This window comes from Corvus moneduloides, chromosome 14, assembly GCF_009650955.1.
Source record: "Corvus moneduloides isolate bCorMon1 chromosome 14, bCorMon1.pri, whole genome shotgun sequence".
NCBI lineage: Eukaryota > Metazoa > Chordata > Aves > Passeriformes > Corvidae > Corvus > Corvus moneduloides.
In genome coordinates this window covers 9,417,928-9,443,518 of record NC_045489.1, presented here as the reverse complement: position 1 = coordinate 9,443,518, position 25,591 = coordinate 9,417,928, and the positions used below count along the sequence as shown (strand labels likewise).

Sequence of the window (25,591 nt, the reverse complement as noted above, 5' to 3'; positions counted from 1 at the left end):
TTGCAGAGCTGAATGGCAAATACGTTACTACGCAGCTCTGTGTTTGTCTCCTGAAAAGTGGTGATCAGAATCATGGCTGCTACCAGCCAGGCAGGATTCTTTCCTTGTCAGTTTATTCCTTCCTGTAGCTAATCCCTTATCTGGTCGTTGATGTCCTCCTCATTCCCTTCACAACAGGCACTCTTTGCTTTGGCTTTTGTCCCATGTAAACACAGCCCTGCCAAGTCCCTCTATGATGAGCTCCCTTCCGTGCTCTGCTGCTGCAGCATCAGCATCTCCCCTCCTCATGGCTCAGCACTTCCACCTCTCCCTGCTCCAGGGGTATGGGTGCTGCTGGCAGAGCACAGGGCCCTGGGCAGCAAGACACAGAGCGGCTGGAGGTGGTGGAGGCAGCCTGGGTGATGTTCTGGAGCCCTGCAGACCTGCCATTTTCACCTGGGCTGAAGCAAGCTGGATGTTTGTGCCCACCTGCAATGACGTTATCTATCAGCTTTGCATCACTGCTGAAATTAATGGCTGGGAAGAGCTGATGGTGTTTTCAGTCAGCCTTATTTCCTCTTGCTTAGGGTGGTCATCACAGGGTGTCTTTTGAGCAGGAGCATACACACACACACATGCACAATTTTCATGTGTGGCTGTATTTCCCAGAGATCAAACCTGAATCTGTGCTGCTATATATGAAAGACAAAACAAAAAGTCAATAAATGTGACTTTACACAGCTGTAAATCTTCTCATCCTGTCATCTACAGGCAAGAAAAATGTGAGAATTATGTAGACTCAAAAGCAGAGCGCGGCGGTGCAGGGGGCTGCACCTACTTTTTCTTCTGAGGAAAACTCAACACAACCAGCTGCGGCGGTTAGCAACCGAAGTTTAGCATGTAACTTTGTCGTCATGGTGAGAACCCATGAGTCCCTTGTTTTGTCTTTTGCATGTTTTCCCCTGATTGGTTAATATTTTGTCTCTTTGTTTTATGTATGAAATGATGTATATTCATTTCCCTTCTTTAATATGTATTAGTTCTAGAAAGTTCTTTGTTCCTCGATGCCCCATTGGATCCTTCCCTGAGTCCCTCCTATGTGTTGTTCCCATTGGTTCCCTTCCTGTCAATCCCACCTGCTTGTCTCTATCCCATTGGCTGAGATCCCTTTCCCCGCCTATTCTGTACCCAGTATAAGATCCCTGGACCCTCCCCCCAATTGGCCTTTTTGTCCCTGTCTTTTGACGGCAATAAGCTTGTGCGGAACACATAGGGAGAGTCCCCTCTCTTCACTTCTTTGCCTTCGCCTGTGTGCCTGCTTAACAGCAACTGGAAGATACAGCCCCTTTTGGGTGAGGAGCTCTACCCCTTTTTCATTGTGTGGTGGGCACTGAGTGCCCCCTTCCAGAGGGGTTTTAGCGTTGACCTCTGGGCTTCTTTGTGTCGGCACGCGTGGGGTAAAACCCCCTTTTGCCAGCTCCCAGTGGCTGAAAACCCCTCCAGCAGGGGTTCATGGCAAGACTGGGGCTCTCCTGATCACAGCATGGAGGATGGCCCCTTCTGGAACTAGCTGTGTTAGTGGTAGGGTTCATAAGGGCAACTCATGCCTCCTTAATTACCTTCTTCGTGCTGGAGGCTGCTCACCTTGTACCCCAGCAAGCTGCTCATGTGAAAGCTCTTTAATTTCTGCTGTTTAAAGTCAAACCAAACCTTTCCTATTTGACTGAAGAGGGACAGAGTGCAAGGCACTCAGGCAGCAGCAGATCCATCAGTCCTTGGGAGGTGAGAAAAGAGCAGCTGGGAGAGCATTCTCAGCTGGTGGCTGTCAGACGAGGATGTTTGGCTACAATCTAATTGTAATGGATGTGGGTGAGTCCACACATAGATTGATTTAATTGATTAAGAAAGTCTCCCTGACTCTTTCAAAGCTAACTGAAATCAGTGGAAAACAATTCTTTTCACTGAATTCTCTGACATTGGGTTAAAGCCCTAGAATGCCCCATCATGAAATAATTTGGTTAGCAGAAAAATGGAGAGATTTAGCAAATCAAGGATTGGAGAACTAAATGGGGTTTGAAGTAATGTGTTTGGTTCCTTGCTCTTCACAGACTTACTGCTTGACATTGCTCAAGTTCACTGGTCTTTTTGGTCATCCCTTCCTAGTATGGACAGATATGACAGTTGGAATAATTTTTCTTTCTCCCATTTTTATTGAGGTCAACTCTCTCTTCTTTCAGTGTGTCTACAACACAGTGCACCTGGGACGTCTTAGCTGGGGTCCCTGACCTGCTTTACCAGACATGAAAAAACAACAACAAAAAAGACATCAGAAACAAATGCCAAAGCAGGTCTCTCTACTTCTTCAGTGGTACACCAGAAACAAGCCTAAGGCTTGGTGCATGGCAGGCTGTTCCTACAGTTCCTCTGAAGGAGGATCTACAGATCTCTTCTGCTCTGTATTTAACTCCATGCATACTGCATTCCTCTTTGCCTTCCTCCTGAGCCTACCTAAAGAGTGACAGCTGTATAGCATACTATTCTTATTGGTAAAATGGATTATTTTCCACAGTAGGCTGGGAAAACATCAGAATAAAGGAAACAAAGTTACTTTTAAAAATAAAAAATCAGTCAGTGGTATACTCCCCTATTTTTTTTTTAATGAATAATATATACATTCATATAGTGACCATAATAATTAATGTTTCTTGACTGGTATAGAATGCTGAAGAATTTCTAGTGATACCACTTTATCTATGCATTTAAAGTTCAAGTATAAGTCCAAGGTATTGTTAAATACATCTTCACCTACCTGTATATCTCAGAGTCCACGAGATGTTTTATTTCTAGGATTTAAACATTTTAATTCAGCTAAAAAGTGACTTTAGTAAGTGACTTGATAAATAATTTTTTTAAATAGCACTTTTATGCTGTAATCGTGCCAGGAGAAGTGAAAGAGTAGCTGAAGAGTCAGAGGTTATGAATTGCAGCAAAGGTTTCAGTGTCTTAGTGAAGTCTGTCACCTGGAAAAGTTTTGTCTCTTTCAAATTAGTTAAAATAATTATACAGGCAGTAAAATGTTTATTGATCTTTGTCACAATCCTGCTCTACAATAGTTTTGCTCATTTATTGTATGTAAGAATACCTTGAGTGTGCCTGAGTCCTCCCCAGATCTGGGACTGGGAGAAGTCACTGTGTTTGGTTGTTCTTGGCCTTCCAGGACAAGGTGGCTGAACACTGTCTCCTTGAGTCTACAGAGGCTTTAAAGGATGGTTCCTGGCTCTTCCATACTCAGAGAAATGCCTAAAAATGCTGCTATTTTTGTCATCCTTGTACGGTATCTAGTTCAAATTTGCTTTGTCTGTAGGTAACAAGACAATGTTTCTAATTGTCAGCTCTGCATATGTGATAAAGACCCGAAAGCACAGCCGAGTGTTTTCTTGACTTCAGTAATTGCAAGATGCTGATGCACAGCTGAGGTGAGCAGTGTACGACTGAGCAGGATCTGGCTTTTCTCAGCTGCTCTGGCTTGAGGGCAGGATGCTGAGGGGATGCTAATTTCTCTGTTGATGGTCTCCTGAGGAAGATGCTTTCCTGTGGCTGGCTGGTGTTTATGTTTTAAGCTTCTCACTGCTGTGTTGCTCAGTGTTTGCAACCTCTCAGTGCTCACGTGCAGGAGTGATGACGGCATGCCCTGTGACACAGCACCACTCAGGCCAAGCAGCCGCACTGTAAAGTCCTGAAGTGCACTTACAGCAATTTGTCCCATGATTTTTCTGCCTGTATCTCAGTTGCCTGACAAAACTCTGTCCTCCTGTGAATCTGAGCAAAATGCAGTAGATTATATTCTGCATGGGGCTATTCTAAGACATTTAAAAGTGAATAAAAAGCAGCACAGGGAAACTAAAAATAGCACTACCATTCTGTGGAAAGCATGGATGTGCCATGTCAGAAGCAGAGTGAGGGAAGAGACACTTAGCCTGGCCCAGTTGAAGGCAGTCTGGTTAAACTGATGCTAATGATGGTGTGAAAATGTGCAGCGGTTTTGAAAGCGGCTTCTCCGTTCAGCGCAGATGCTGTAACCCCTGGGGCGAGCTGTCCCTCTGTCCGTTGCAGTGAAACCGCTGCGACTGTGCGGGCAGCCCGAGGCCAGGGCAGCACTGCCCGGGGCAGGGGCGGAAGGGCCCCTGGTGATGCTCCCGAAGTGTTTGCGTTCGCCTGCGACCCTCGGGGAGCCCCGGCCCTGGCCCCGGTTTGCGCTGCCCCCGGTGCGGGGCTGTTCAGTGCCGCCCGTTTCGGTCTGCGCTGTGCCAGATCTCCCGGTAAGGCACCGACCCCTCCGCAGCCCTTTGCTGACGCGCCCTCCATCCCTCTCTTGGCCATTTCTTCTGCCGAGATCGGAGCCACGTGCGCGGCCGCACGGGTCCCTTGGCGGTCCCTTCCCCGTCGGGGCCTGACGGGGCGCTGGGGGCTCCTTTGCTCGCCCCGGGCGCGGTGCGGGCGGGGCCGCGGCGGTGCCGGGCAGGGGGTGCAGGGCCGAGGCGCGGCCGCCAGGAGGCGCTGCTGCTCGCGCTGCGCGGGGCGGGCGGGCGCACCTGGCGCGCGCGGGGCCGTGGCTCCGGGCCCGCTCCGCGCCCCGCGCAGCGGCTGCGCCCGACCCGGCCGGCGCCAGCGGCCGCTGCCGGAGCTGCGCCCCGCGCACACGGGCCGTGCCCGCCCCGGCGCAGCACGGTCGGCAGCCGCTCTCCCACTGCTAGCGCGGCGGGGGACGTCCGCAGCCCGCCGGCATGGAGCCCTAGAGGGCAGCTGCTGGGGAGGTGAGCCCTGCGCGCGCGGCGCTTCTCGTGGTTGTTCTCTTCTTTTACTAAAAAAAAAATTCCCTCGGAAAAAGAAAAGTTCGTCCCTCCTCGGTGCCGCCGCGCGCGGGACGAGGCTGAAGTGCAGCTACTGCCGCGTCCCTCCCGCAGCTCCGGGGCAGGCGGAGGGAGCCCGGGGTCCCGCTGGTGCTGGGGCGCTCCCGAGGGGCTCCGGGCAGGGACCGCCGCAGCTCCGGCTCTCCGTCCCGGCGCCGCCGGTCTCGGAGCGGATCCACCGGGCCGGAGCCGTCTGTGCCGGCGCGGTCGCTCCGCCGCTCCCTGTATCGAGCCCTGCTGCTGTTGGAGGGGCCGGGAATATTTTCTGTCACGAAGTGGGGGGTGTCGGTTGGTACCGAGGGTCTCTTAGCCTCGCGAACGCGTGCGGGGCTTCCCGGGAAAAGTGTTACTGCCGGGGATTTAAAATAAAACCACGGGAGCAGGTGCCTTTTGGGATGTTGCAGCTCGGTGGAGTCTGTTGAAGAGGTGCCGGTGCTTTGGAGGTTTGGCTGCTCGGGGGTACCGTGGTGGGTGCTGAACAGTGGGACTTGAAACCTCTGTTTGCCTCTGAAAGTTCAGTGACAATAAAGCTGCTCTGGTTTCCTTTGGAGTCTGATGGAAATCTGCTAAAAGGCATCAAACATTTCTCAAGTGGCTTGGATTCAGTGGCTGTTTTCAGAGAGCCTGTCCCTGGACTGCTATCTCTGCTAGGACGCAAAGAATCAAAAGTTTCTGGTGGAAAATGCTGTAAGCTGCGGTTTCTCAAAGTTGTAGTAAGGTCTGTGTACTTTTGGCAATTTCTGCGGCTGTTGGGTTAACACCTAAACTTGGTTTGTACCGTGAGGGAAAACCAACTGTGGTAGAAGCCAGGACTTTGTAGTGCTCCTCGGCAGTGTTAATACTCTCTTTTTTTTATCCTGATTATTTATAAAACAATAACATATTTTTAGCCTGTGTGTCTGGTCTATGGATGTTACAATATTACTACCAGAGTGCAGGTAGGTTTGAGGTTGTTCAGGGAATTGTTAGTGGTGGAGGCAGGCGAGGTGAGCTGCTGTGGGCTCGGGAGCAGGAAGGGCTGCGAGGAAGAGCAGTTTCACGGTGCCCAGGCACTGTGTGAGTGTGGCTGTTGCATTCACGCCCGAGACAGGCACTTATTCGCCCCAAATGCTTCCTGTCCGTGCCAAAAAGGGGACGTTGATTCTCGTCAGGGCTAAACCTGTGCAGCTGCGTGGCTTTCTGTGGTGTCCGTAAGAGCAAGTGACTGCCTGCCCTGCTTCTGTGTAGAGTGCATGGGAAGGGGGCTCCCGCCGGAGGCAGGAGCGGGCCAGCCTTGATGGGGACATGGTGTCTGAAAAGCTTTCCTCATGCCATACCCGAGGCAGGAGGTAAGTCTGGGGTGGAAGCTCATAGCGAGTGAAGCGCTTGCTTTGCAGTGGAGTTGACTGCAGGAGAGATAGTGGGACACGCAGGGATTTGGGATTTTGGGCTCCCTAAGCCAGCGGGGTGTAATGCATGTGCAGGGGGCATGAGAAGTGGAGAGTTCTGGCAGTTCACCAAGACACAGGCAGTGGTCTTCAGGAGCGAGTCCGTGATTCATCAGGGGTTGTAAGTGGTGATGTGCAGGATGGTTTTCTGAGAAATTACTAAGGATTGCACCCTTCTGAGGATGTTTCTCTGGGCACAGGAGACCTCTTGCAGTGGGAGGACGGGGGCTTGGGCCGACCTCCCTGCAGAGTGCTTGTGTTGCTAGGCAGCAGCTTGCACCTCCAGCATGCTCCAGATCTGAGTCTGTGAAGGGAGACCTTCCTCTCCTGAACTAAAGCTTTCTAGCTGGTGACCGAGGGTAGAAAGCACATAGAATTGTCTGTATGGGTGTGCGTGCACTTCTTGCTTGCTCCTGGGCATTGGGGAGGGGTGGTCAGCTGGGAACATTCAGGGTTGTTAGCTGATAGCAAGACTTCCTTATACTCTCCCACCTACTTGGGCTGTAGGTGAGCATAGGAGAGAGAGATGAATCTTTGATTGTTCCATTTGTAGGGCTCAAGAGTTCTCTGCAGCACACCCTTTTCCTTTCATGGTACCTGGAAGCTCATAGGAGGTTTTTCTTCAACTTGTTTGATGATTGATGCTTTAGCAGTTAAATGGGGGGGGGGGGATGGAGGGAAAAGGGAGGAAGATTTGCTTGCACAAGAGGTAGGAAGGAAGGCCAGGTGTGCCACATTAATGCACTCAGCCAGCGTGAGTCAATTTTAGTGGATGCGACACAATTACTGGAGCCTCAGTGCACGAATGGCATCAGCCAGTGTTGTCTGAACTGCTCTGTATCTCACAGAGCAATGGAAAGCCTTTTAATTTTCAGAGCTGCCAGTCTGGTGGTTGCACTTTGAAGCAGTGCAGTAGCTGAAGCTGTTGGAAACCAACGTGGGGGGACTGACCACTCTCCAAAAAGAAGTCAGATCAAAAAAGAGCCTGAAAGGATCAGGAGGCATTCATAGCCTGATATGGTGAAGGTGAGCTCAGCAGAAGGGCTGTTTTTGTTTCACAGATCACTTCTGATCAGGCAGGGATTGGTGGTGTGGGAGAAGGAGGAGGAAGATTTGATGGAGGCTGGAGGCCTGGGCCTCAGAAGAAGCTGGACTTGGCAGCCTTAAGCCTGGATGCGGCTGCAGAGGAGTTTGGAAGTAGAGGCAGGTAGGAGCACACTTGCTGGTCTCAGGATCTTGTGGGTGTTGTGCTGTGCCACTGTGGGATAAGCTTGAGCCACGGAGGGTTTAGGAGTGTGTGTGTCTGGAGGTGTCGTGCAGCTGCTGGAGGCAGTGTGTGTGTGTGTGAGGAACCCAGCAGAGATGCAGATAGGCTGCTGGAGAACAAGGAGGAGGGAATGGGGACAGCATGTGAGGCGTGTACCTCTTGGGATGCTTTGCCTGCTTGGAGAGGACTGGAGGATCCAGGCTGTCTGGATGGGATGTTCCTGTAAGGGGATTTGGTTGATTTGCATAGGGAGAGTAATTTCTTTCCATGACTGTTCTCAGCTGTTTCCTGGGGAGAGAAAAATACATATTATAGTAATCACTTAAAGCTGTGGAGACCAGTGTCTTCTATGTGGCATTTGGAAGGGAGAGGCTGTTCAACATTTTCTGTGCCCTGAATTGTGATGCCCTTGTGGGACCAGAGGTGGAGGAAAAGTTCCAAGGAGCATGTGCAGCCAGTTGTCCCTGCTGGCTGAGGTGGGAAGCTGCCAGGGATGGCTGGGGCTGGTGGCCTTGACCTGTGTGTTTGAGGGAAGTTGTACTCGCTGTGAGAAGTACAAATAAAGCATTTATAGTGTATGGACTTTTTCTGCTCTCTGAAACATTCAGGCTCTGAGTAATGTCTCACTTCAAACTGACGCTCAAGCTGAAAATATCAAGGGATGCTAAATTATGAACAGTTGTTAAACAGCCTTAAAGAGCTGTATGGGAAACTGTGTCTGCTCCTAATTTCTAAGCCTTTCTTAAACAGTGAGAGTCTGAGCTATTTATCAGGAGCTCTTTTAGTGCTAGAAGGGAAAGTGAACATTTAAAGTGTATCACAAAACAAAGAGGCACTTTGAGGCAATTTGCTTTTCAGGATGTCCAACTAAAACCAAATCTTTCTTTAAACAGCCTTGAAAAGAAAACAGGGAGAAGAGATCCTGCCCTTGATGAGAATAAGGAGAATCTTTTTGCTAGCTTTGATGGTGAGGGTTTCCTCTGGCATCTGGTACTAGATCCAGGTAAACCCCCTTGGAATTGGTGGAGGACTGAGGATGTGTTATATTCAGTAACAAAGCTGGTGAGAGAGACTGTGTTAGAAATTTCTGTGGGGTTTTGGCTAATCCTTTCCACCCCAAAAGGACTACAGAAAATTCCTTCCACCCCTCTTCTCTTTGTTTTATGTAACAGTTAATTAACAAGGATGTTTATTTGACAGAGCAATATAATAATTCAGGGCACATAAAATATGTATTTTACTTTTACTTTGGCTACATCAGAACAAAACTCCATTGTTTTCAAGATTTCCATAAAATGTGTCAAAGTACTATTCTATTAGCAGTTTCACATGGCTCTCAAATTCTGAGGGGCTGTTGTTTCTTTGCTTGCTTTATTAAATTCTTATTTTCACTCAGACAGATGTGGCAATACATATATGTAAAGTCCAGTCTCTGGTTATGTAAGGGAAAAAAAAATCCTCATCAAGAATATGTTTATCACTCTAAGGAACTGAGATGGTGCTGAGTTCAGTGAAAGCAACTTGCCTCTCCTGACGGCAAAGTGCTGTGTCTGGCTTATCTGGAACTGTGTTTTCTAAGTGGAAAACTAGATGAGTGTTTTATAAGAAACCTGACAAGCTGGTATGTCATCTTTTCCTGTTAATTCTGTCTTCTTTGAGCATTATATATTAGTTAGGGAAGTGTGTGGCCACAGATGAGATCAAGGAATGAATTTCTAAGCACATTGCATGCAGAATTGTATTTTCACAGAGCCTGTTTCATTACTGTGCAGGAGTGAAAGTGGACCAGATTTGCTATGAATAGTGCAAATATTGTTACTTTGTTAATATTGCAGACCTATGGGTGTATATAAGAGCAGGGGTAAAGTCAATACGGCTGACAGTTTCAGCTGTAGTCTTTCTGCTGTGCGGTCTTGGAAAGAGGCCTGTTTTAAAGGCTCTGTAAAAGCAGGGAACATTTCAGCATGCAGATGGCAGCCCAGTCTAAAATCTAGTTCTGTTGGTGCTGAGCACCTCTGTAACAAGCCTTGAGGAACACAGGGGGAACTGGAGAAGTGGTGTGGGGGGAAAGAGGAGGGATATGCTATCTTTCAGGATTGAGACCTCCCTTTGAACTGTCTCTCTCCCTTTTTAATAGCTTTTCTGCAAAAGCTGCTTGGGGAGCAGGGTTAGAATGAATATGAAAGCAGCAAAGCATCTAATCTTTTGGCTTAATAATGCTCCTGTGTAGGCAGCTGCGAATTGGACAGACTTCCTTATTGATATAAGAGCAGAGAGCAGTGAGTGAAATTGTTGTGGGTGGGAATGGTCTTTTCTCATCTCTTTTAATCTGAAATGTCTTCTCCTTTTGTAGTTGAGGCTCTGTGGTGAAGACCTGTGATCGCTGGCAGGGCCATCTAAAGCACTCAGGAGGAAAGGGCCATGACCTGAGCAGTGGTGTTTGTTGTGGGTATCAGCAACTGAAGAGCTGGAGTCATGTGCAGCCACGGTTTTTCTGGAATTTACGGAGTTTATCAGTAACTCTAAGCCTAAGAGTTCTCATCAGCAACTTGGTTTTTTTTTCACTCAAGAGATCTGAAAAACAGGAGTCAGAGTCCTTTTTTCCTGAGCGGGGCTTTTCCACAGTCCAGGGCAGGCTGGCTGGGCTGGGTCTGAGAGTAGCCTCTGAGTTTGTCTCAGCTCAGAAGAAATTTGCCATCCTGGGGCAGTGCCCAGAAACCTTTTCAGCTTTGAGAAGCATATGTGTTTACCCATGGCTGGGGCTCCTCTCTCCCCTCGAATGGCTGTGATTACTGCTGCACCTTGCTCTTCATTGGGAACTTCCTGCTGTAACTGCATCAATTCTAGGATTTAGGCTGATTTAAGATTATTCTTAAAATCTCTCCCCTTTCCTTAGTGCTAGTGTACATGTTTAGCTTTCCAAGAGTAGATTGTCTTTGTATCTTCTTCTCTCCCCCAGTGGGCTTTTCTGTAAGCTTTTAAGTACTTCTGCAAGGTGGTGAGAGGCTAAGCTTCATTTTGTAAACCTAAACTGGCTCTGAGGGTCTTTACATTTCCTACAGTACTTCATGTTGCCTGAAGTACTGTATTGATTAAACCACAATCTGCAGGAGTAAATATATGTAGAGTATTAATATCTTCTACTCTAGGGGGAAAAAAAGGCTGTAAATTAATTGATCCATTATGTTGACCTCATAAACCATGACGGCTTGCAGTACAGCTGTAATCCTCCTCCTACAACATGTATTTCACTTTGAATGTCTGTAAAAGGCCTGGACTGCTCGAACTTAAAAGCTGTGATACTGGACACACATATCCATCTATCCTAGGATGTGCAGTTAGAATATTGCAATAGTTAAGGCTGAACAGTAGTTCTCTCTAGAATCCAGGGTAGTGCTGAGTCAGTACATCACTGATGGTGCAGCTGGGCATGAGGCTTAAAAACCAGTAGCCAACTTTCTCACTCCTTTGTCATTTTCGTTCCTCCTTACAGTTGCTTTCTATGTTTCCGAGTGCAGGAGCTGCTGCAATGAGGGGCGAGTACGATTCAGGGATTTAAAATCTAGTTTGAAGATATAATGAACTTGAATTCTGTGTGAGTTGCTTAGGGAATCGAGGTCAGTGTGTGGTGTGAGCTGATAGAACTCCCATCTGCTAGTCAGTGTTGAGTAGTCCTAGTTCTTCTGGTTTACAAATCTGTTAAGATGGGCTGCTTAGATTTTAATCGAATTTTCTTAGTAGCAATTTAGATGCATGCATGTATCGTATGCTCATCACTCTTTTTAGTGTTTTGATGCTATAGATATTGTAATCTTTATCTATACTTGGAATATTTCAGGGGATTTTTCCATTTCCTGCTTTTTCTTTTTTTTTCTTTTTTTCCTCCATAAATGAGCACTATTTCAAGGAGCTGTTGGATCAGAAAATTCTTGTAAGAAAAGGTTTTTGTGTTAATTCTTGCAGGGTTTTCTCTACAGGGCAAGCCAGCAGTTTGCTCAGTGTTGAGTCTGACTGCCACTTTACCATAACTAAAATCACTTCTACACTCTGCAGCCGGACATATTAATGGGGGAAGTTATGGGGTGTTGGCCATCCGCAGTATTTTTCTTTTGTGCTTGGTGCTAAAGCCCCTTTTTTTGTTTCTCTGTTACACTGTAAAATGCTTTTTGAAACTTTAGATTCTGCACTTGGTATCTTCTATAGTTCAATTTGGAAGATATTTAATCTTTTAGTGGAAGCATTACAATCTTTTCAAACAAAACCTCGGTGTTAGCACCAAAGGGGTGGTGCTGTTTGTTTCTTCTGAAATAACTGATACAATTCTGAGTTTATTCCCTTCACATCAGAGAAAATCTGTGAGTTTTAGGTTTTTTTCCTTCTCTTTTGCACCCAGCTTTTAGGGGAATCATTACAGGTACGTATTATAACTGTCATAGGTTAGCAAGCATAGTCCCGGAAGGGACGTCCTTGCTAAGGGGTGCTTACAGTTTCCTCTGGGAACTGATAGAACCTATCAGCTGGCCAGTTTGGATATGGACAATTCTCTAAGCCACTTAAAGTTGTGACCACCTCTGTGATCCGCATTTAAGAATAGGCAAACTCCCCCTCCAAGCTCTCTCTCGTTTCCGGCGCTGGGACAGGCGGCTGCAGGGCCCGAGTGGGGGCCAGTGGGCCTGGCCAGGCCCTGCTTGGGCCAGGCCGGGCCGGGCCACGGCCATCCTGAAGCCATGGACCTGTTCCAGCTGTGGAACCCCCCCCACTGCCTTGCCGTGGGCAGCCGGAGCGGCTCGGCTCTCCCCCCTCTCCACTGCGATAAGAAAAATTCAACATTCCAGCTGCAAAGCTGCAAGGCCGAGGTGAGATTAACCCTCTTATTGCTGTGAAGAGCTGAAAACCTGAGGGAAGAGAGAGAGGAGATGCTTAAAGCTGAAAGTCTGTTGTGAAGCTATGATATATCAGAGTATCCTGTTGTAATTCCATGAAGATATGGGGGGTGGAGTGTTCAACTCGTGAGCAGAAGCACCTGCGCTGAGATAGGCAGATGCTGACGCAGCTGTAATTTCATGAGAAGTTTGGACAGGGAGAGATGAACCAGATGAGGACTTTTGCTCCAAACGGGAAAGGAGAAAACCTCAGTCCCTAGAGATGAACCAGATGAGGACTTTTGCTCCAAACGGGAAAGGAGAAAACCTCAGTCCCTAGAGATGCTCCCAGAGATAGTCCTAACGATGAAGATGATGAAGACCCTTTGCTCCCAGGGAAGGAGAAGGGCCTCTGTTTTTGTTTCTGAACGGCTCTACCTTAAAATTGTACCCCAAAAAACTTCAAGAGTGGACCCTCGAAAGCAGTTGCGGGAAAAGCTGCAAGTCGGGGGAAGGGACTCACACGCAGGCAGAGAGACTCCTCTTCCTAAATGGACTGAACAATATTTGGAAGTGGGCGGCTGTCTCGTTGTGATAATGTTTTCATAGCATGAGCAAGAAGAGACTTCTCTTTCTAAATGGACTGAACAAGGTTATTATGGAAGTGGTAAACAGACTGAACATCTTAAGGGTTGTCTTTTTACATTGTCAGTGGGAGAAGGGAGGAAGGTGGGGGGAGGAGGAGAGTTCTGAAGGTGGTATAATTTTTTTTTCTTCTTTTAGGTCTGTTAATAAACTTCTTTATATTCTTTCAAGTTTGGTGCCTGTTTTGCATTTCTCCTAATTCTTATCTCACAGCAGATAAACAGTAATGAGTATTTTGGACCAAACCACTACAATAACCTTGTCAGTATTTAACTGTGGGTTCCCTTTGCTTTGTCAGGACAAGACCTTGCTTTTTCCTTGTATTACTGTCATGCAGGTGATACACTGCTGAGCCAGTAATAATCCCAAACAGTTTAGATGTTGTCTTATTGTTGCTGTTTACTTCCAGTTTGCATAATGCAAGCACTGTGTTGTGCAGGCACACCATGCTTCCCTCATTTTAAAATTTCCCTTTAAATTTCAGCTGAACAAGGAAAATGAGGCAGATGTGAGTGTAGTTAAGGACCTGAGTCCAGTGGAGACTTAAATCCTGCAAGACAAATGCCGAATGCACACTGCCTTGTAGAATTAATGTTCCTTGTGTATTTAGACAACTTAAGTGGCTGGTTATGATGGTGAAGATGCACAATGAATTAGGCAAAATGAAATATTCTTTGATGCTCACTGAGCAGCAGAGCGAAGAACGCTGCATGACCTGTATCAAGTAGAGCTAAAGATACATTATTTCAGCTAGCATGCATCTCTGATCTTAAGTATCTTTTGTTTGTTTCAGCTATCAACAAAAACGAACTGGTGCCCATTGTGGATTGCTTCCAACCAACATATTATATGGGCTGAAAATCTTTTAGTAATTAACAGCTCAGTGTGGTATGTTGGCAAAAGAGAAGACCTGAGAGTGAGTTCATATTAAAATTTAAAGCCTTAAAAAGTGGAGTGGGGAAATGGTTTGAAAAGAAAGGAACAGGACTCACCATCTCGTCTATTGTAAAGACAATGAAAGAATTACTGTTGCCGTTTCATCCTTTGTGTGGGGGGTGAAAGCGGTAATTTATTTTTGTGAGATATCTGAGCAACAAAACCTGACAATTGGAAATCACTAAAGAGGTGGGTCGCTGTTTTTAATGAGTGCCTTCTGCATCACAGCTTCTGTGGAGAAACCAGAACTTACAGAGCCTCACGGTGTGTCAGCAAATCTCAGCTTGTGCACAGATGTGTGCCTGAGTGCACATGCACTGCTTTTCTTTTCTTGTTTCCTTTTAAAAAGGAGCACTGCATAAACAAATCTTGTGGTATGAATTAGAGCAAAGCTAAATTATAAGTAAAGCGTGAACTTGGGAATCTCAATGCTGGGTTTTGTGCAAAATCTTAATGCTCTGATTTTCTTCTCATTTCTAAGTGCCTCCTTCTAACCTTGTCACTTGAAGTTCCTTTGAGTCCCAGAAGCCATGTGAGCTGAAGTGGGTGCTGGAAAGACAGCAGGCAGTACATGAAGGAAACGGGTAACAGCAATTTCCCAAGCTCTGTTTTCTGAGGATTCAGGTAGAAGAAATAAGTTTTTCAACAGAGGTGAAGAGCGTTTCAACAGAGGAGTTGGGATGGTTTTTGTTAGAAGAACAAAATTTGTGCTGCATTGCAGCCTGGTCCCTTTGTAGTTTTGGGTGCTTTGTAGTTTACAGGACACTGTGACAGTTGTCCAAAGTCTAGTCTAGCACAGATGGGGTGAAGAGGGAAGGAGTGACCTTGTTGGCAATGCAATGATGAAGAATTAAGTTGTCACACCTTGCTTCTCCTACACTTCTCCCTCTGATAGTGGCAACCTCCCTTTACTTACCTGGACACGAATACAACGTGGCAGGTCACAACAAGGCTCTGACCAGTGATCTTTTCAGCTTTGTCAACAAGCACTTCATTCTGTGTCTCTCTTCCTTCCTCTTGATGATTTTTGGCAAGTTGGCTGTAATTGGTATTTCTGTCTTTATTGAGTAAGATGTCTTCTGGGAATGGTGTGGACTTGGTTCCCCTCTTATGAGGCATATCCAATAGAGTATTACATTCTTGTTACAGCTGTGAGCACCTACTCACACTTGCTTGGAGTTTGCAGCATCAGAGTAAGTGGCTCCTCAGGGAAATACTGCTCAGTGCCTGTGAGGGGAAAGTTTGTCAAATGGCAAAATCAGCCCCTGCCTGGAGGGAAGTGGCATTGAACTTTGACTGGTTTATTCTATCTTGTGTCTCGTCAAGCTTGCACAGTTTTCTTCATGTTCTTCATCAGACCATAGACATCCACTACACGTTTATTCCCAGAAGCCATGCACAGAGCTGGCTTGAGTCTGTAGTCCATCCCGCTGCCTGATGGGTGAGTGAATGGGCCTGAGGAGGAAGTTGAGACCAGTCCTGTTGGGACACATGGGGAGAATCTTGGCACACTCAGCTCCAAAAATCTCCTGAGCAAATTTAGAACTTAGTTTCAAGCCAATCCAACCTTCCTTCTGGCTGCTGGACATTCTTCTGGGGGAAATACAGCTTATTTTGTATCTTTTGTTCTTTGTTAACCTGAATGTTTAGAAACATCTCTGATAGGGCAGTTTGAACAGCCTGACTGTCTGTAGCTGGCTGCTGTCTCAGGACAGACTATCAGCTGACCCACTGGTCACACTGGTGTGACTGATCCCACTTCCTGGTGGAATGTCTACCATGGTGGAGGTGACACCTCAGACTCTGATGTGTATTTTCATGCCAGCATCAGGGGAATTGTGTCAGGTGTGACAAGCTGAGGCTTTGGGTTTGATTTTGAATGACTGGGTGGTGCTGTGTTTTCTTGCCCTTTTCCTGCTCTATTTTCCTGATTTGTGGAGGTACAGAGACTGACTGCCTTGGTGAGACCAGGGCTTCAAAAAGTAAAACTCCTATTGATGCTGACAGAACCAAGAATTTTCCACTCTGCCTAGCATTAATATTGGTTGGCAGAATTTGCTTTGAATTTTTAAATGTATTTAATGCAGCGTAGCTTGTTTGGGGTGGAGATGCACAGACCCATGTGAAAAAGGACCTAGGAATTCCATATTTCAGCTGCAATAACTGAAGGGAGAAAAGTGGAGAAAGTAATTTGCAAAGCTATACTTGAAAATCATTCTAGCATAACATCATCATTACAATTATCTGTCAAAAGATTTAGTTCAATTGCTTTTTTTTAAGCTCTCTTGTCAAGATGGCCTTACTTGTTTTAGGACTGTGTTACTGTAAGGAGAGGTCAAGGAAGAATGAACGCTAATTCTGTCATTAACCACTGTCAGACAGCCTTCAGTTCATATTATTCCTTGAAAATACCTTAGCATCGTTACTGTGAGGAATCAATAGGCATAAAGTGCCATAGAATTCAGGGAGGAAAAAAAATCCACTGCCTGTTTATAGATTGTAGTATGGTAAGGTGAGAGGAAGAGAACTTCATTTTTAAGGGGTAATTTTGAAATAATTGAATAGCAGCACAATTCCTGTAGTGTAAAAGATTATACAGGGTTCCTTACATTTTCTTCACACGATGGTAGGCCAGTAATAAAATTACAAGGGAAGAATATTTGATGTAATAAACTCATATTAAACCGAGTAAGCTTCAGTGAACAGCAGGACACTGCACCCTCTTGCTGCTTTGTCATTTTGGGCAAATGTTCAGAGCTGCAAAGGGTCTGGGCTGCTCCTGAAGTTGAGGGTTTGGGACCTCTGAGTGGGCTGGGTGGGCAGATATGTTACAGCATTTGCAGGAGGATTCTGTTTCATTGGCCTCAGTTTTGAGTGCTAATGCAGGTAGTTTTGTGCATTTCTGTTTAATTGAAACTGCTGTAAAATGTTTGCTGAATCTTTTGGTGCAAATAATAATTTCACAGTGATATAGATGACTGTCCACTTTATCTGATAATAAGGGTTCTGATCTGAAGTCTGTATCTTATACGGAGATGAATTCCTGGAGTTTAAATATATCAAGCCACTTAAAGGCCCATGACTTCAAGCTAAGCATGTATTTGAGGACTCTAGCTTATAATTAAGCATCTCTCTTTCTCTGAGAGAGATGGGCTTTGATGAATTCAGGTTTTTTTTTCTACCTGTTTTTAAGTGCAGAGAAGGAGCCTCAGTTTGCTCTTGCTATCTTTTCTTGAATGGCCTGGTACTTGGACAGGAAAATAGAATTAGTTCCAGTAATTATATAAAATTAGAAATAAAATTCTAAACTAGATTTTCCCTTTTTCTTTTTTAATGTAAATAATATAAAGTAAGTAGTAAACTTCACAGGAGAGACTCCTGAGACCTACATTCATTGATTTCTGAGTTTTGTTTGCCTTTTTTTACCTCGTTGTATAGGACAAATTTCTGGAACAGCATTAATTGTAGGCAATTGTAGACATTGTTGGAGCTTTTACAAAGCCACCAGGGGGAAAGTAAGATTGCTAAGAGAGATTGCATGAATAACTTACTCTGTGTCTTTTCCTGAACAGTATGAATTTTTAAGTGTGTGACCTGTTTGTATGAGACAAAGTTAATTATGACCATCAGGGTCTTCCTCTTAAATAAAATACAGAAATCTGCCAGATTAGGCCCATACTACTTCAAATAAACTGTGGTTTTTTCTTTGAGAGCAAAGTGATATTTTTGAGATGTCGTTTAAAAAAACTCAACCCTTTTGTGTGATAGTCAGAGGTAAATTGTTCATACATGGTTACTTTGAACTGTTATGTTTTCCTACTCCTGCATAAACATAAACCCAGAAGTTGTTACATTAAGCTATTGCCCTGTAATGGTTCTTTGAGAAATGTTTACCTGTAGTTGCTGCTTTGTTGTAGTGAAAAGCTGTGGTTCAGACTTTGTACTATGTTTGCATTTCAGCTGTCACAGAAAGTGAAAGATGAAGCCTCTTGTTCTCTTGGTCCTTGTGATCTGTACTGTAGTCAGCATGAATTTGAAGCTCGTGTCAAAGAGAAATTCTGGTAAGTCACAGAAAATTATTTTTACTTTTGGATCTGGACCTCATGCTCATGCAATCAAGCATTTTAGAGGCCTGCTTTTTGTTTTGCATATATACTACTTGTTCTGTTCTGCCAAAAATAAAAAAGAAATCATAACTGATATGGTTTGCTTAGTAAATGATTACAGGACGAATTTTCTCAATATAATTTTCTGTTGGTGTGACTTTAAGCTGTTTGAAAGGGTCCTTATGTTTTCTTTTGTTAAAAAAAAAAAAGAAAATGTTGATCGGGTTGAAACCTCACAAAGATAATAATGACTTTGGCATTGTGGCATTGTTCTAGCATCCAGTCTTTTACTTATGCTAAGGGATTTTCTTAACTGTGGATGTGGTCTGTGGTGAGTTTTAGGTCTGGATGATGTTTTGTATGTTGAAAGGTCCTTGAAAAAGTTATGCTGGCCAGACATATGATCATATATAGGGTTAACTGGGAAGAGCTCTCCTGAGTACATAATCTCTGATTATTCTGGCAGTGGAAGGGAGTGGGAGTTGGTTCATGTTTACATCTGCTTTTGAAACCTACTAATAGTAACAGAACACTTCAAAGAAGCATTAGAATCTCTCCTTCCAGGGTAGACAGTTCATCTGGATAATGGTTCATCTGTACTTGAGCCTGAAGTGATGTCTACTGCATGCAGCTCTGCCCTCCCAAAGGAGTGACTTCATGAGACTGTTTGTATTTCTCAAATAAGATGTGAGTTTGGAAAACATTGGGCAAACAAGCAGGTCAGCTGCAGTGCTACACAGTGGTGTCAGTCTGTTACAGCCAGGTGTGTGTGTAAGGGTAAATATTGGACTTCAAAGAATGTTAACTTGTTTTTACGCACTGTGTGTGTGCTATACTTACACGTGTGAGGGCTTCCACTGATCTTGCTGTCCTCAAGGTCTTCAGCTTTTTCAACACTGCAGGTACAAACAGAAATTACTGACTTCAGTTGGTGTGGCCAGTATTAAGTTTAATTTCTGCATTTCTTGAGAACAGAGGAGAAAATTATTGGGCCATCTTTTAAAAACAATTACATGTCACATCCCAGGCTGAGAAGTGTTGCTCTGGGAACTGCCAGGTTCTGGGCTGAATTCTTTCTGCTAGGCTGGAAAGTATAAACGGAGGTTGCTAAACTGCACTAGTCTCTAGCTTTTTGTTGTGGTTATTGTGTCCAGAACCCTGTTTGCCCTGTGAGAGCAGTCATGGGTATTGTGGTTTGGGAACAGTGCATCTTGGTCTAAACTCTGCTAAGGGTGATGGTGTTCCTGTTTTTCAAAACTGCTGTCACTGGCCTGGATGGAAACCCTCTGTGAGATCCACAATCAGTGTAACTGAACAGTCTCTATTCATTGATGCCAGGCAGCAGCACCTGGCTGCAAGCAAGGGCCTGTGCAATTCCTTTACCAGAAGTACACGACTGTAGAAGTGACATGCTGATGGTTGTAGCATCATTCAGCTGGTAGTTTACCTTTAATTATATATATATATTTAAAATCTGCTTTCTTTGACTCTGCAGAATGTCTTGTATTAATAGCAGCTGTTGACAGTGTCAATTTAGGTTCAGTACTGGTGGGAAAAATGCTTTAATATGTTAGACTGCCTCTTGCTAAATATAACCACTAGTGAATAGGTGGTTCTTTTTCATTTCATTTGATTGTGCCAGTATGTGTTGAGAAAAAGATGAAGAGGAAAAAATGCACGTAAAGTAAAATTACAGTTTCTTTGCAAGTACATAATCATGTAGTTGGCTTTCACCTTCAATACTCATTCTGGTCGCTGCATGGAGCAAACTATTGATTTCTTTTTCTTTTTGCTTTTTCCACTACATTGTGTGTGAAATAATTTTCTGTTTCTGTGATATCAGCGCTTGGAGCAAAATTGATAATTTGACTCCTTTTCTGAAAGGTCTTTAGATTTGAAGGACTGTTGTTTGATTGCTTGGGGTTTCACTAAATGTTATATATTGTGAAGACAGAGATGCTCCAGAGACTTCTGAACTTTAAATGTTTGTATAGAGTTTTAATGGAAGATCAGGGAGAGTGGGTGGATGCAGACAGGCAAATGCACAAAGAAAAAACGTCAGCATATTTTCCATAGGGTGACAGTAGCTGTAACAGGCTGGTGCTGTAGTTTGTTTTTTTTTTTTTTTTTTTTTACACTTGTGTCTTGATGAAGGAGAGTGTAAAGGAGAAATTAATGTAATAGTTATTTGTGGGCAGCTGCACTGCAGTGTAAACTGCAGGACATCTGGAAGTGGGAAAAGCGTTATAGCTGTAGATTAGAGCTGAGGTGGGGGGAGTGGATGAAGGGCCCAAAGGATGCTCTGTGGACAGGATCTCTGCAGCAGTGTCTGGAGGGGTGTTGTAGTCTTGGGTCTTGCTGGCTATTGGTATAGGGATGTCTGTGCTGGTGAGCATTCTTAAAAGGGGAAGGGAAATTGTGCAGACAGTTATGTAGAGCAGTGTGAAGCAGTGCATGGAAGGTGTTGACACTGATGATAAAGACAGATTTGGGCTACTAGGACAATAAACCAGCAAAATCGGTGTCTTTGCTGACTTACGTAGACTGGCATTTTTTCAAAGCAATGCATAGAATTATTGCACGAATGGCCAGAATTGTGATTAGTGTCAAGTACAAGAGCAATTATGAAGTTGACTGGCATGTGTGTAATATCACATAATAGAATGTATCTTGTTTAAGGGGTAGGGAGGATCTAAAGAGAGCTGACTTGAAGAGGAACAAGGTAAAGATGAGGTGTTTTCAGGTAATGTAAAGGCCTCACTCAACTGAGGCAGTCAAAAGGGGAGCAGAATGTCCAGAAGGGCTTTATAGATGAAACTGGAGTTGACTGACAGAGAGGAAAGGTTTGGCTAGGAAAGCATCTTCAGAAGCTGGTGCAGAAATTCTCCTTCAAAGTCAAGGAATGGAAACCCAAGGGGAGAAAGTTGAGTATGAGAGCTCCACCAAGTGCACACAGAGGCTGGACAACAGGCAAGTCATTAAAGACTCTTGAGACATTAAGAGCCATTAAAGTCAGGAGTGGCGGATCTAAGATGTTAAACAGAAGGTGATGAAACGGTGCTCCAGTTGCCAGCATAGAGCTATAGTTTGCTGAAGAAACAATCCTCATGGAAGGGAATAGAAAAACAGAACTAACAGATTTTTCTCATGTCCTTTACTTGCCCTTTGTTACAGATTCAGGTGTCCATATATCCCATTGTTGGGGTTTTAGTTTAGTCTTAGGTTTTCCTGTTAAAGGAATTTTCTCCCATATGCATGTTGCTAGGGGACAAATAGCTGTACTTAAGAAAGACAAAAAGGGGAGTGGGGCGGGCCTGGCTACTCCTTTGTCTACATCTGGGTGTGGGGGCAGTTCGCTCTGAGCGTCTGGAGAGAGAAGCTGCAGAGAAAGGAGCTGCTGCTTCTTTCTTTTTGGCCGTTCTTTCTTCCTGCTGGAAGCAACGCCGGGACCCCAAAAGCCGCTTTCCCTGCCCTGCTGGAGACCGAGCTGTGGCTGCCCTGCCCCGCTGCTGCTTCGAGCTTTCGCTACGCTGTAGCCCTGCTCGCCCTGCCTGCCTGGGCCTCCGTGGGTTTTTCCCATCTGGATACATCTCGTCTGCCACCCGGGATTTGCGTTCGTCCCTGCCGTTCCAGCCTGCTGTTCCTGAGAGTCCGGGATCGGCTGCCCAGGGGTTTGTGAAGCCTTTGTTCCATCCCTTCCCGGGATCCCAGGGCACCGGTGCTGCGTGTGTCCCAAGCTCGCTCCGGAGCGCCCCCTGCAGCCGCGGGGGAACCATCGCACCTGCCCTGCTCACCGGGAGCCGCCAGCGCCCCTGCCGGCTGCGAGCGGAACTGCACCCGAGGGGAAAGGGCCCGACAGCCGAGAAGGCTGGCGCTGGGTTTGTGATTGCTGTTACTGCCATAGTTGTTGTTGTTCTGTTTGACTGGTTATATACATATATATATATATATATATATATATATAGTAAAGAACTGTTATTCCTATTTCCCACATCTTTGCCTAAAGGCCCTTGATTTCAAAATATAATAACTTGGAGGGAAAAGGGGTTATATCTGCCACTTCAAGGGGGGGCCTCTGCCTTCCTTAGCAGACACCTGTCTTTCAAAACCGAGACAGATCTTGGCGCCCAATGTGGGGCCTGAGGGCATTAAGAGATAGAGTTGAAAAAGGAATAACAGTTCCTGGATAACTTTATTTTTGTGTGTTGGATATTGGAACCTTGTTAGGCAGCACTATGTGGTCTAGTTTACCCTGGTTTGGGTGGCATGTGGCCGTGGCTATATTCTTCCCCTTTGCAGCTCCTTACTTGAATATGGGTCCTCTGACTAAGGCTACCATTGCTGTTATCCAGCTTGCGTTATGGGTTGAGAAGGTGAGGAATTCATGGGTTTTTAACTTCCTCCGGAATGTGGGCACATGGATAAACGGCTACCACACACTGAGCACATGTTTTTGGGGTTATGTTAACAATGGTACCTTCTGTGAGGAAATGACACCAGGGGAAGTTTTCCCCCAACCCCTCAACCAGTTCTTTGGGCCCACCCCATCAATTTTCGAAGGGTTTAAATTCCCTCTGAATACTAACCATCTGCTGCTGATAGGCCTACTCTATTTAGTACTCAAGGATAAGTTGAGATTGGCTTGGATATCTACCCGGACACCAGCCCCAGAGACTAGAGATCCTGCCCCAGAACCTGACATGGCCCCAGAGAGTAGAGTTCCTACCCCAGAGCCTGATCCTGCCCCAGAACCTGACACGGCCCCAGACACTAGAGATCCTACCCCAGAACCTGACACGGCCCCAGACACTAGAGATCCTACCCCAGAGCCAGAGCCTGCCGCAGCCCCAGACACTAGAGATCCCGCCCCACAGACTGATACCGCCCAACAGTCCACCTCAGAAATGGACTACCCAAACTGGGTGGGGGTACTGGCAAAAGGGATGCAGGAGATGTGCCAAGAGATGGGTCAGGTGCGCCAGGGGATATGCCAGGAGATGGGTCAGGTGCGCCAGGAGATATGCCAGGAGATGGGCCAGGTGCGCAAGGAGATGGGCCAGGAGATGGGCCAGGTGCGCAAGGAGATGGGCCAGGAGATGGGCCAGGTGCGCCAGGAGATATGCCAATTGCTAAGGGAATACACCTCCTCAGCTAGTGAAAAACCCTCTCCCTGCCCCAAAGAGGGTGAGTCCGATGGTGCAGCAGTGGAACCCACGGATGTTACAACCATCCAGGCTTCAGCTGAACCACAAGGACAACCACAGCCAGCAGCAGTCGCCCCTGTGCAAAGGAGGAAGTATAAGACCAAATCAGTACGACCAGTTAATGATGATGGGCAACCAGGGCCCTCACAACCAGCAGGAGAGCCAGAGCCAGAAGTCATCACTGAGTCCCTGTCGCACGACAGTCTCCGTGCTATGCGAAACGACATTGTGCGAAGGGGGCGTGAGCCTTATACCACCTGGCTGCTTCGGGTTTGGGACCTTACGGGCACAAGTGTGCAACTGGATAGTGGTGAGGCAAGGTATCTGGGATCATTGACCCAGGACCCAGGTGTGGACCAGATATTTGTGAGGGAGCCAGGGCCTCTCTCTCTTTGGGAGCGGCTCTTAATGAGTGTGAGAGAAAGGTTCATTCACAAAGAAAGAATGCAGGAGTATCATCATAGAATGCAGTGGAAGACACTCGAGCAAGGGATCCAACAGCTAAGAGAGGTGGCAATATTAGAGGTACTCTTTGGGAAGGATGGACAGCATGATAATGACCCCGATAAGGTCAGGTGCACAGGACAGATGATGTGGAACCTGGCAAGGCTAGGGCCATCGCAATACGCCACCTTCATTGCAACGATTGATGCTGACAATACCCGAGAAACAGTGGGCTCTGTTGCCAACAAGCTCAGGCATTACGACAGCATGATCAATGGCCCGCTGAAAGCTCATGTCTCTGCTGTGGTCCAGGACCTCAAAGAGGAGATGAAGGAGATGAGGGAGGAGATGAGGAGGGTCAGTGTGGCACCAGTGCGAGTCACAGGCCCCCAAGTCAGAGCCTGTCGTCCCCCTGCTAGAGAGAGAGGGTACACCCCACGAGCTGAGCTGTGGTTTTTCCTGTGTGAGCATGGGGAAGACATGAGAAGGTGGGATGGGAAACCCACCTCTGCCCTGGCAGCGCGGGTGCGTGAACTCAAGGAGGGAGGCACTAACCGAGGGGGTTCCGCTAAGGTGAAGGTAGCCTCAGCCTCCCGTGACCGAGCTGCCAGGCATTACAGAAGGGAGGATGATATGTCGGATCCCCTTGAAGGTACCTCGAGCATGTACGCCCAGGGAAAGAATGATAACCAGGGCTAGAGGGGCCCTGCCTCTAGCCAGGAAGAGGCACGGGAGAACCGAGTTTTCTGGACGGTGTGGATCCGATGGCCTGGCACATCAGAGCCACAAAAATATGATGCATTGGTTGATACTGGGGCACAGTGTACTTTAATGCCATCGGGACATGTGGGGGCAGAACCTGTATCCATCGCTGGGGTGACCGGGGGATCACAGCAGTTGACCCTTTTGGAAGCTGAGGTGAGCCTGACTGGGAAGGAGTGGCAAAAGCATCCGATTGTGACCGGCCCAGAGGTCCCGTGTATTCTGGGCATAGACTTCCTCCGGAATGGCTACTACAAAGACCCAAAAGGACTCAGGTGGGCATTTGGGATTGCTGCTGTGGAGGCAGAGGGCATTAGGCAATTGAACACCCTGCCTGGACTATCTGAGAATCCTTCTGCGGTTGGGCTCCTGAAAGTGGAAGAGCAACGAGTGCCAATTGCCACCTCGACAGTGCACCGCCGGCAGTATCGGACAAATCGAGATGCTGTGATCCCCATCCACAAGATGATCCGCGAGCTGGAGAGTCAAGGGGTGGTCAGCAAGACCCACTCACCCTTCAACAGCCCCATCTGGCCTGTGCGCAAGTCTGACGGGGAATGGAGATTGACTGTGGACTATCGTGCCCTGAATGAAGTGACCCCACCGTTGAGCGCTGCTGTGCCGGACATGTTGGAGCTCCAGTACGAGCTGGAGTCCAAAGCAGCAAAGTGGTACGCCACTATTGACATTGCCAATGCGTTCTTCTCCATTCCTCTGGCAGCAGAGTGCAGGCCTCAGTTTGCCTTCACCTGGAGGGGTGTGCAATACACCTGGAACCGACTGCCCCAGGGGTGGAAGCACAGTCCCACCATCTGTCATGGACTGATCCAGACTGCACTAGAAAAGAGTGAGGCTCCAGAACATCTGCAGTACATTGATGACATCATTGTGTGGGGGAACACCGCAACCGAAGTGTTTGAGAAAGGAGAGAGAATAATTCAAATTCTCCTGCAAGCTGGTTTTGCCATCAAGAAGAGCAAGGTCAAGGGACCTGCCCGAGAGATCCAGTTCCTGGGAGTAAAGTGGCAAGATGGACGACGTCAGATTCC

The 25,591-nt window shown here is 46.5% G+C and overlaps 1 protein-coding gene across 8 annotated transcripts in view; it reads left to right on the top strand.

The window, feature by feature from the left end:
• Window positions 1-4,643: 4,643 nt before the first annotated feature.
• Window positions 4,644-25,591, top strand: part of IL1RAPL2 (interleukin 1 receptor accessory protein like 2) — a 400,648-nt gene continuing 379,700 nt past the window's right edge. For 4 of the 8 annotated variants that reach the window (XM_032123852.1, XM_032123851.1, XM_032123853.1 and 1 more), the window contains exons 1-2: window positions 4,644-4,793; window positions 17,987-18,087. In XM_032123852.1, the coding sequence (XP_031979743.1) occupies window positions 18,006-18,087 (82 nt within the window). In that variant the 5' untranslated portion in view covers window positions 4,644-4,793; window positions 17,987-18,005. Of the gene's footprint in view, window positions 4,794-5,179; window positions 5,608-6,073; window positions 6,218-7,429; window positions 7,524-17,986; window positions 18,088-25,591 lie in introns of those variants that run through there. The other 4 variants (XM_032123854.1, XM_032123848.1, XM_032123849.1 and 1 more) reach the window with 4 other exon arrangements.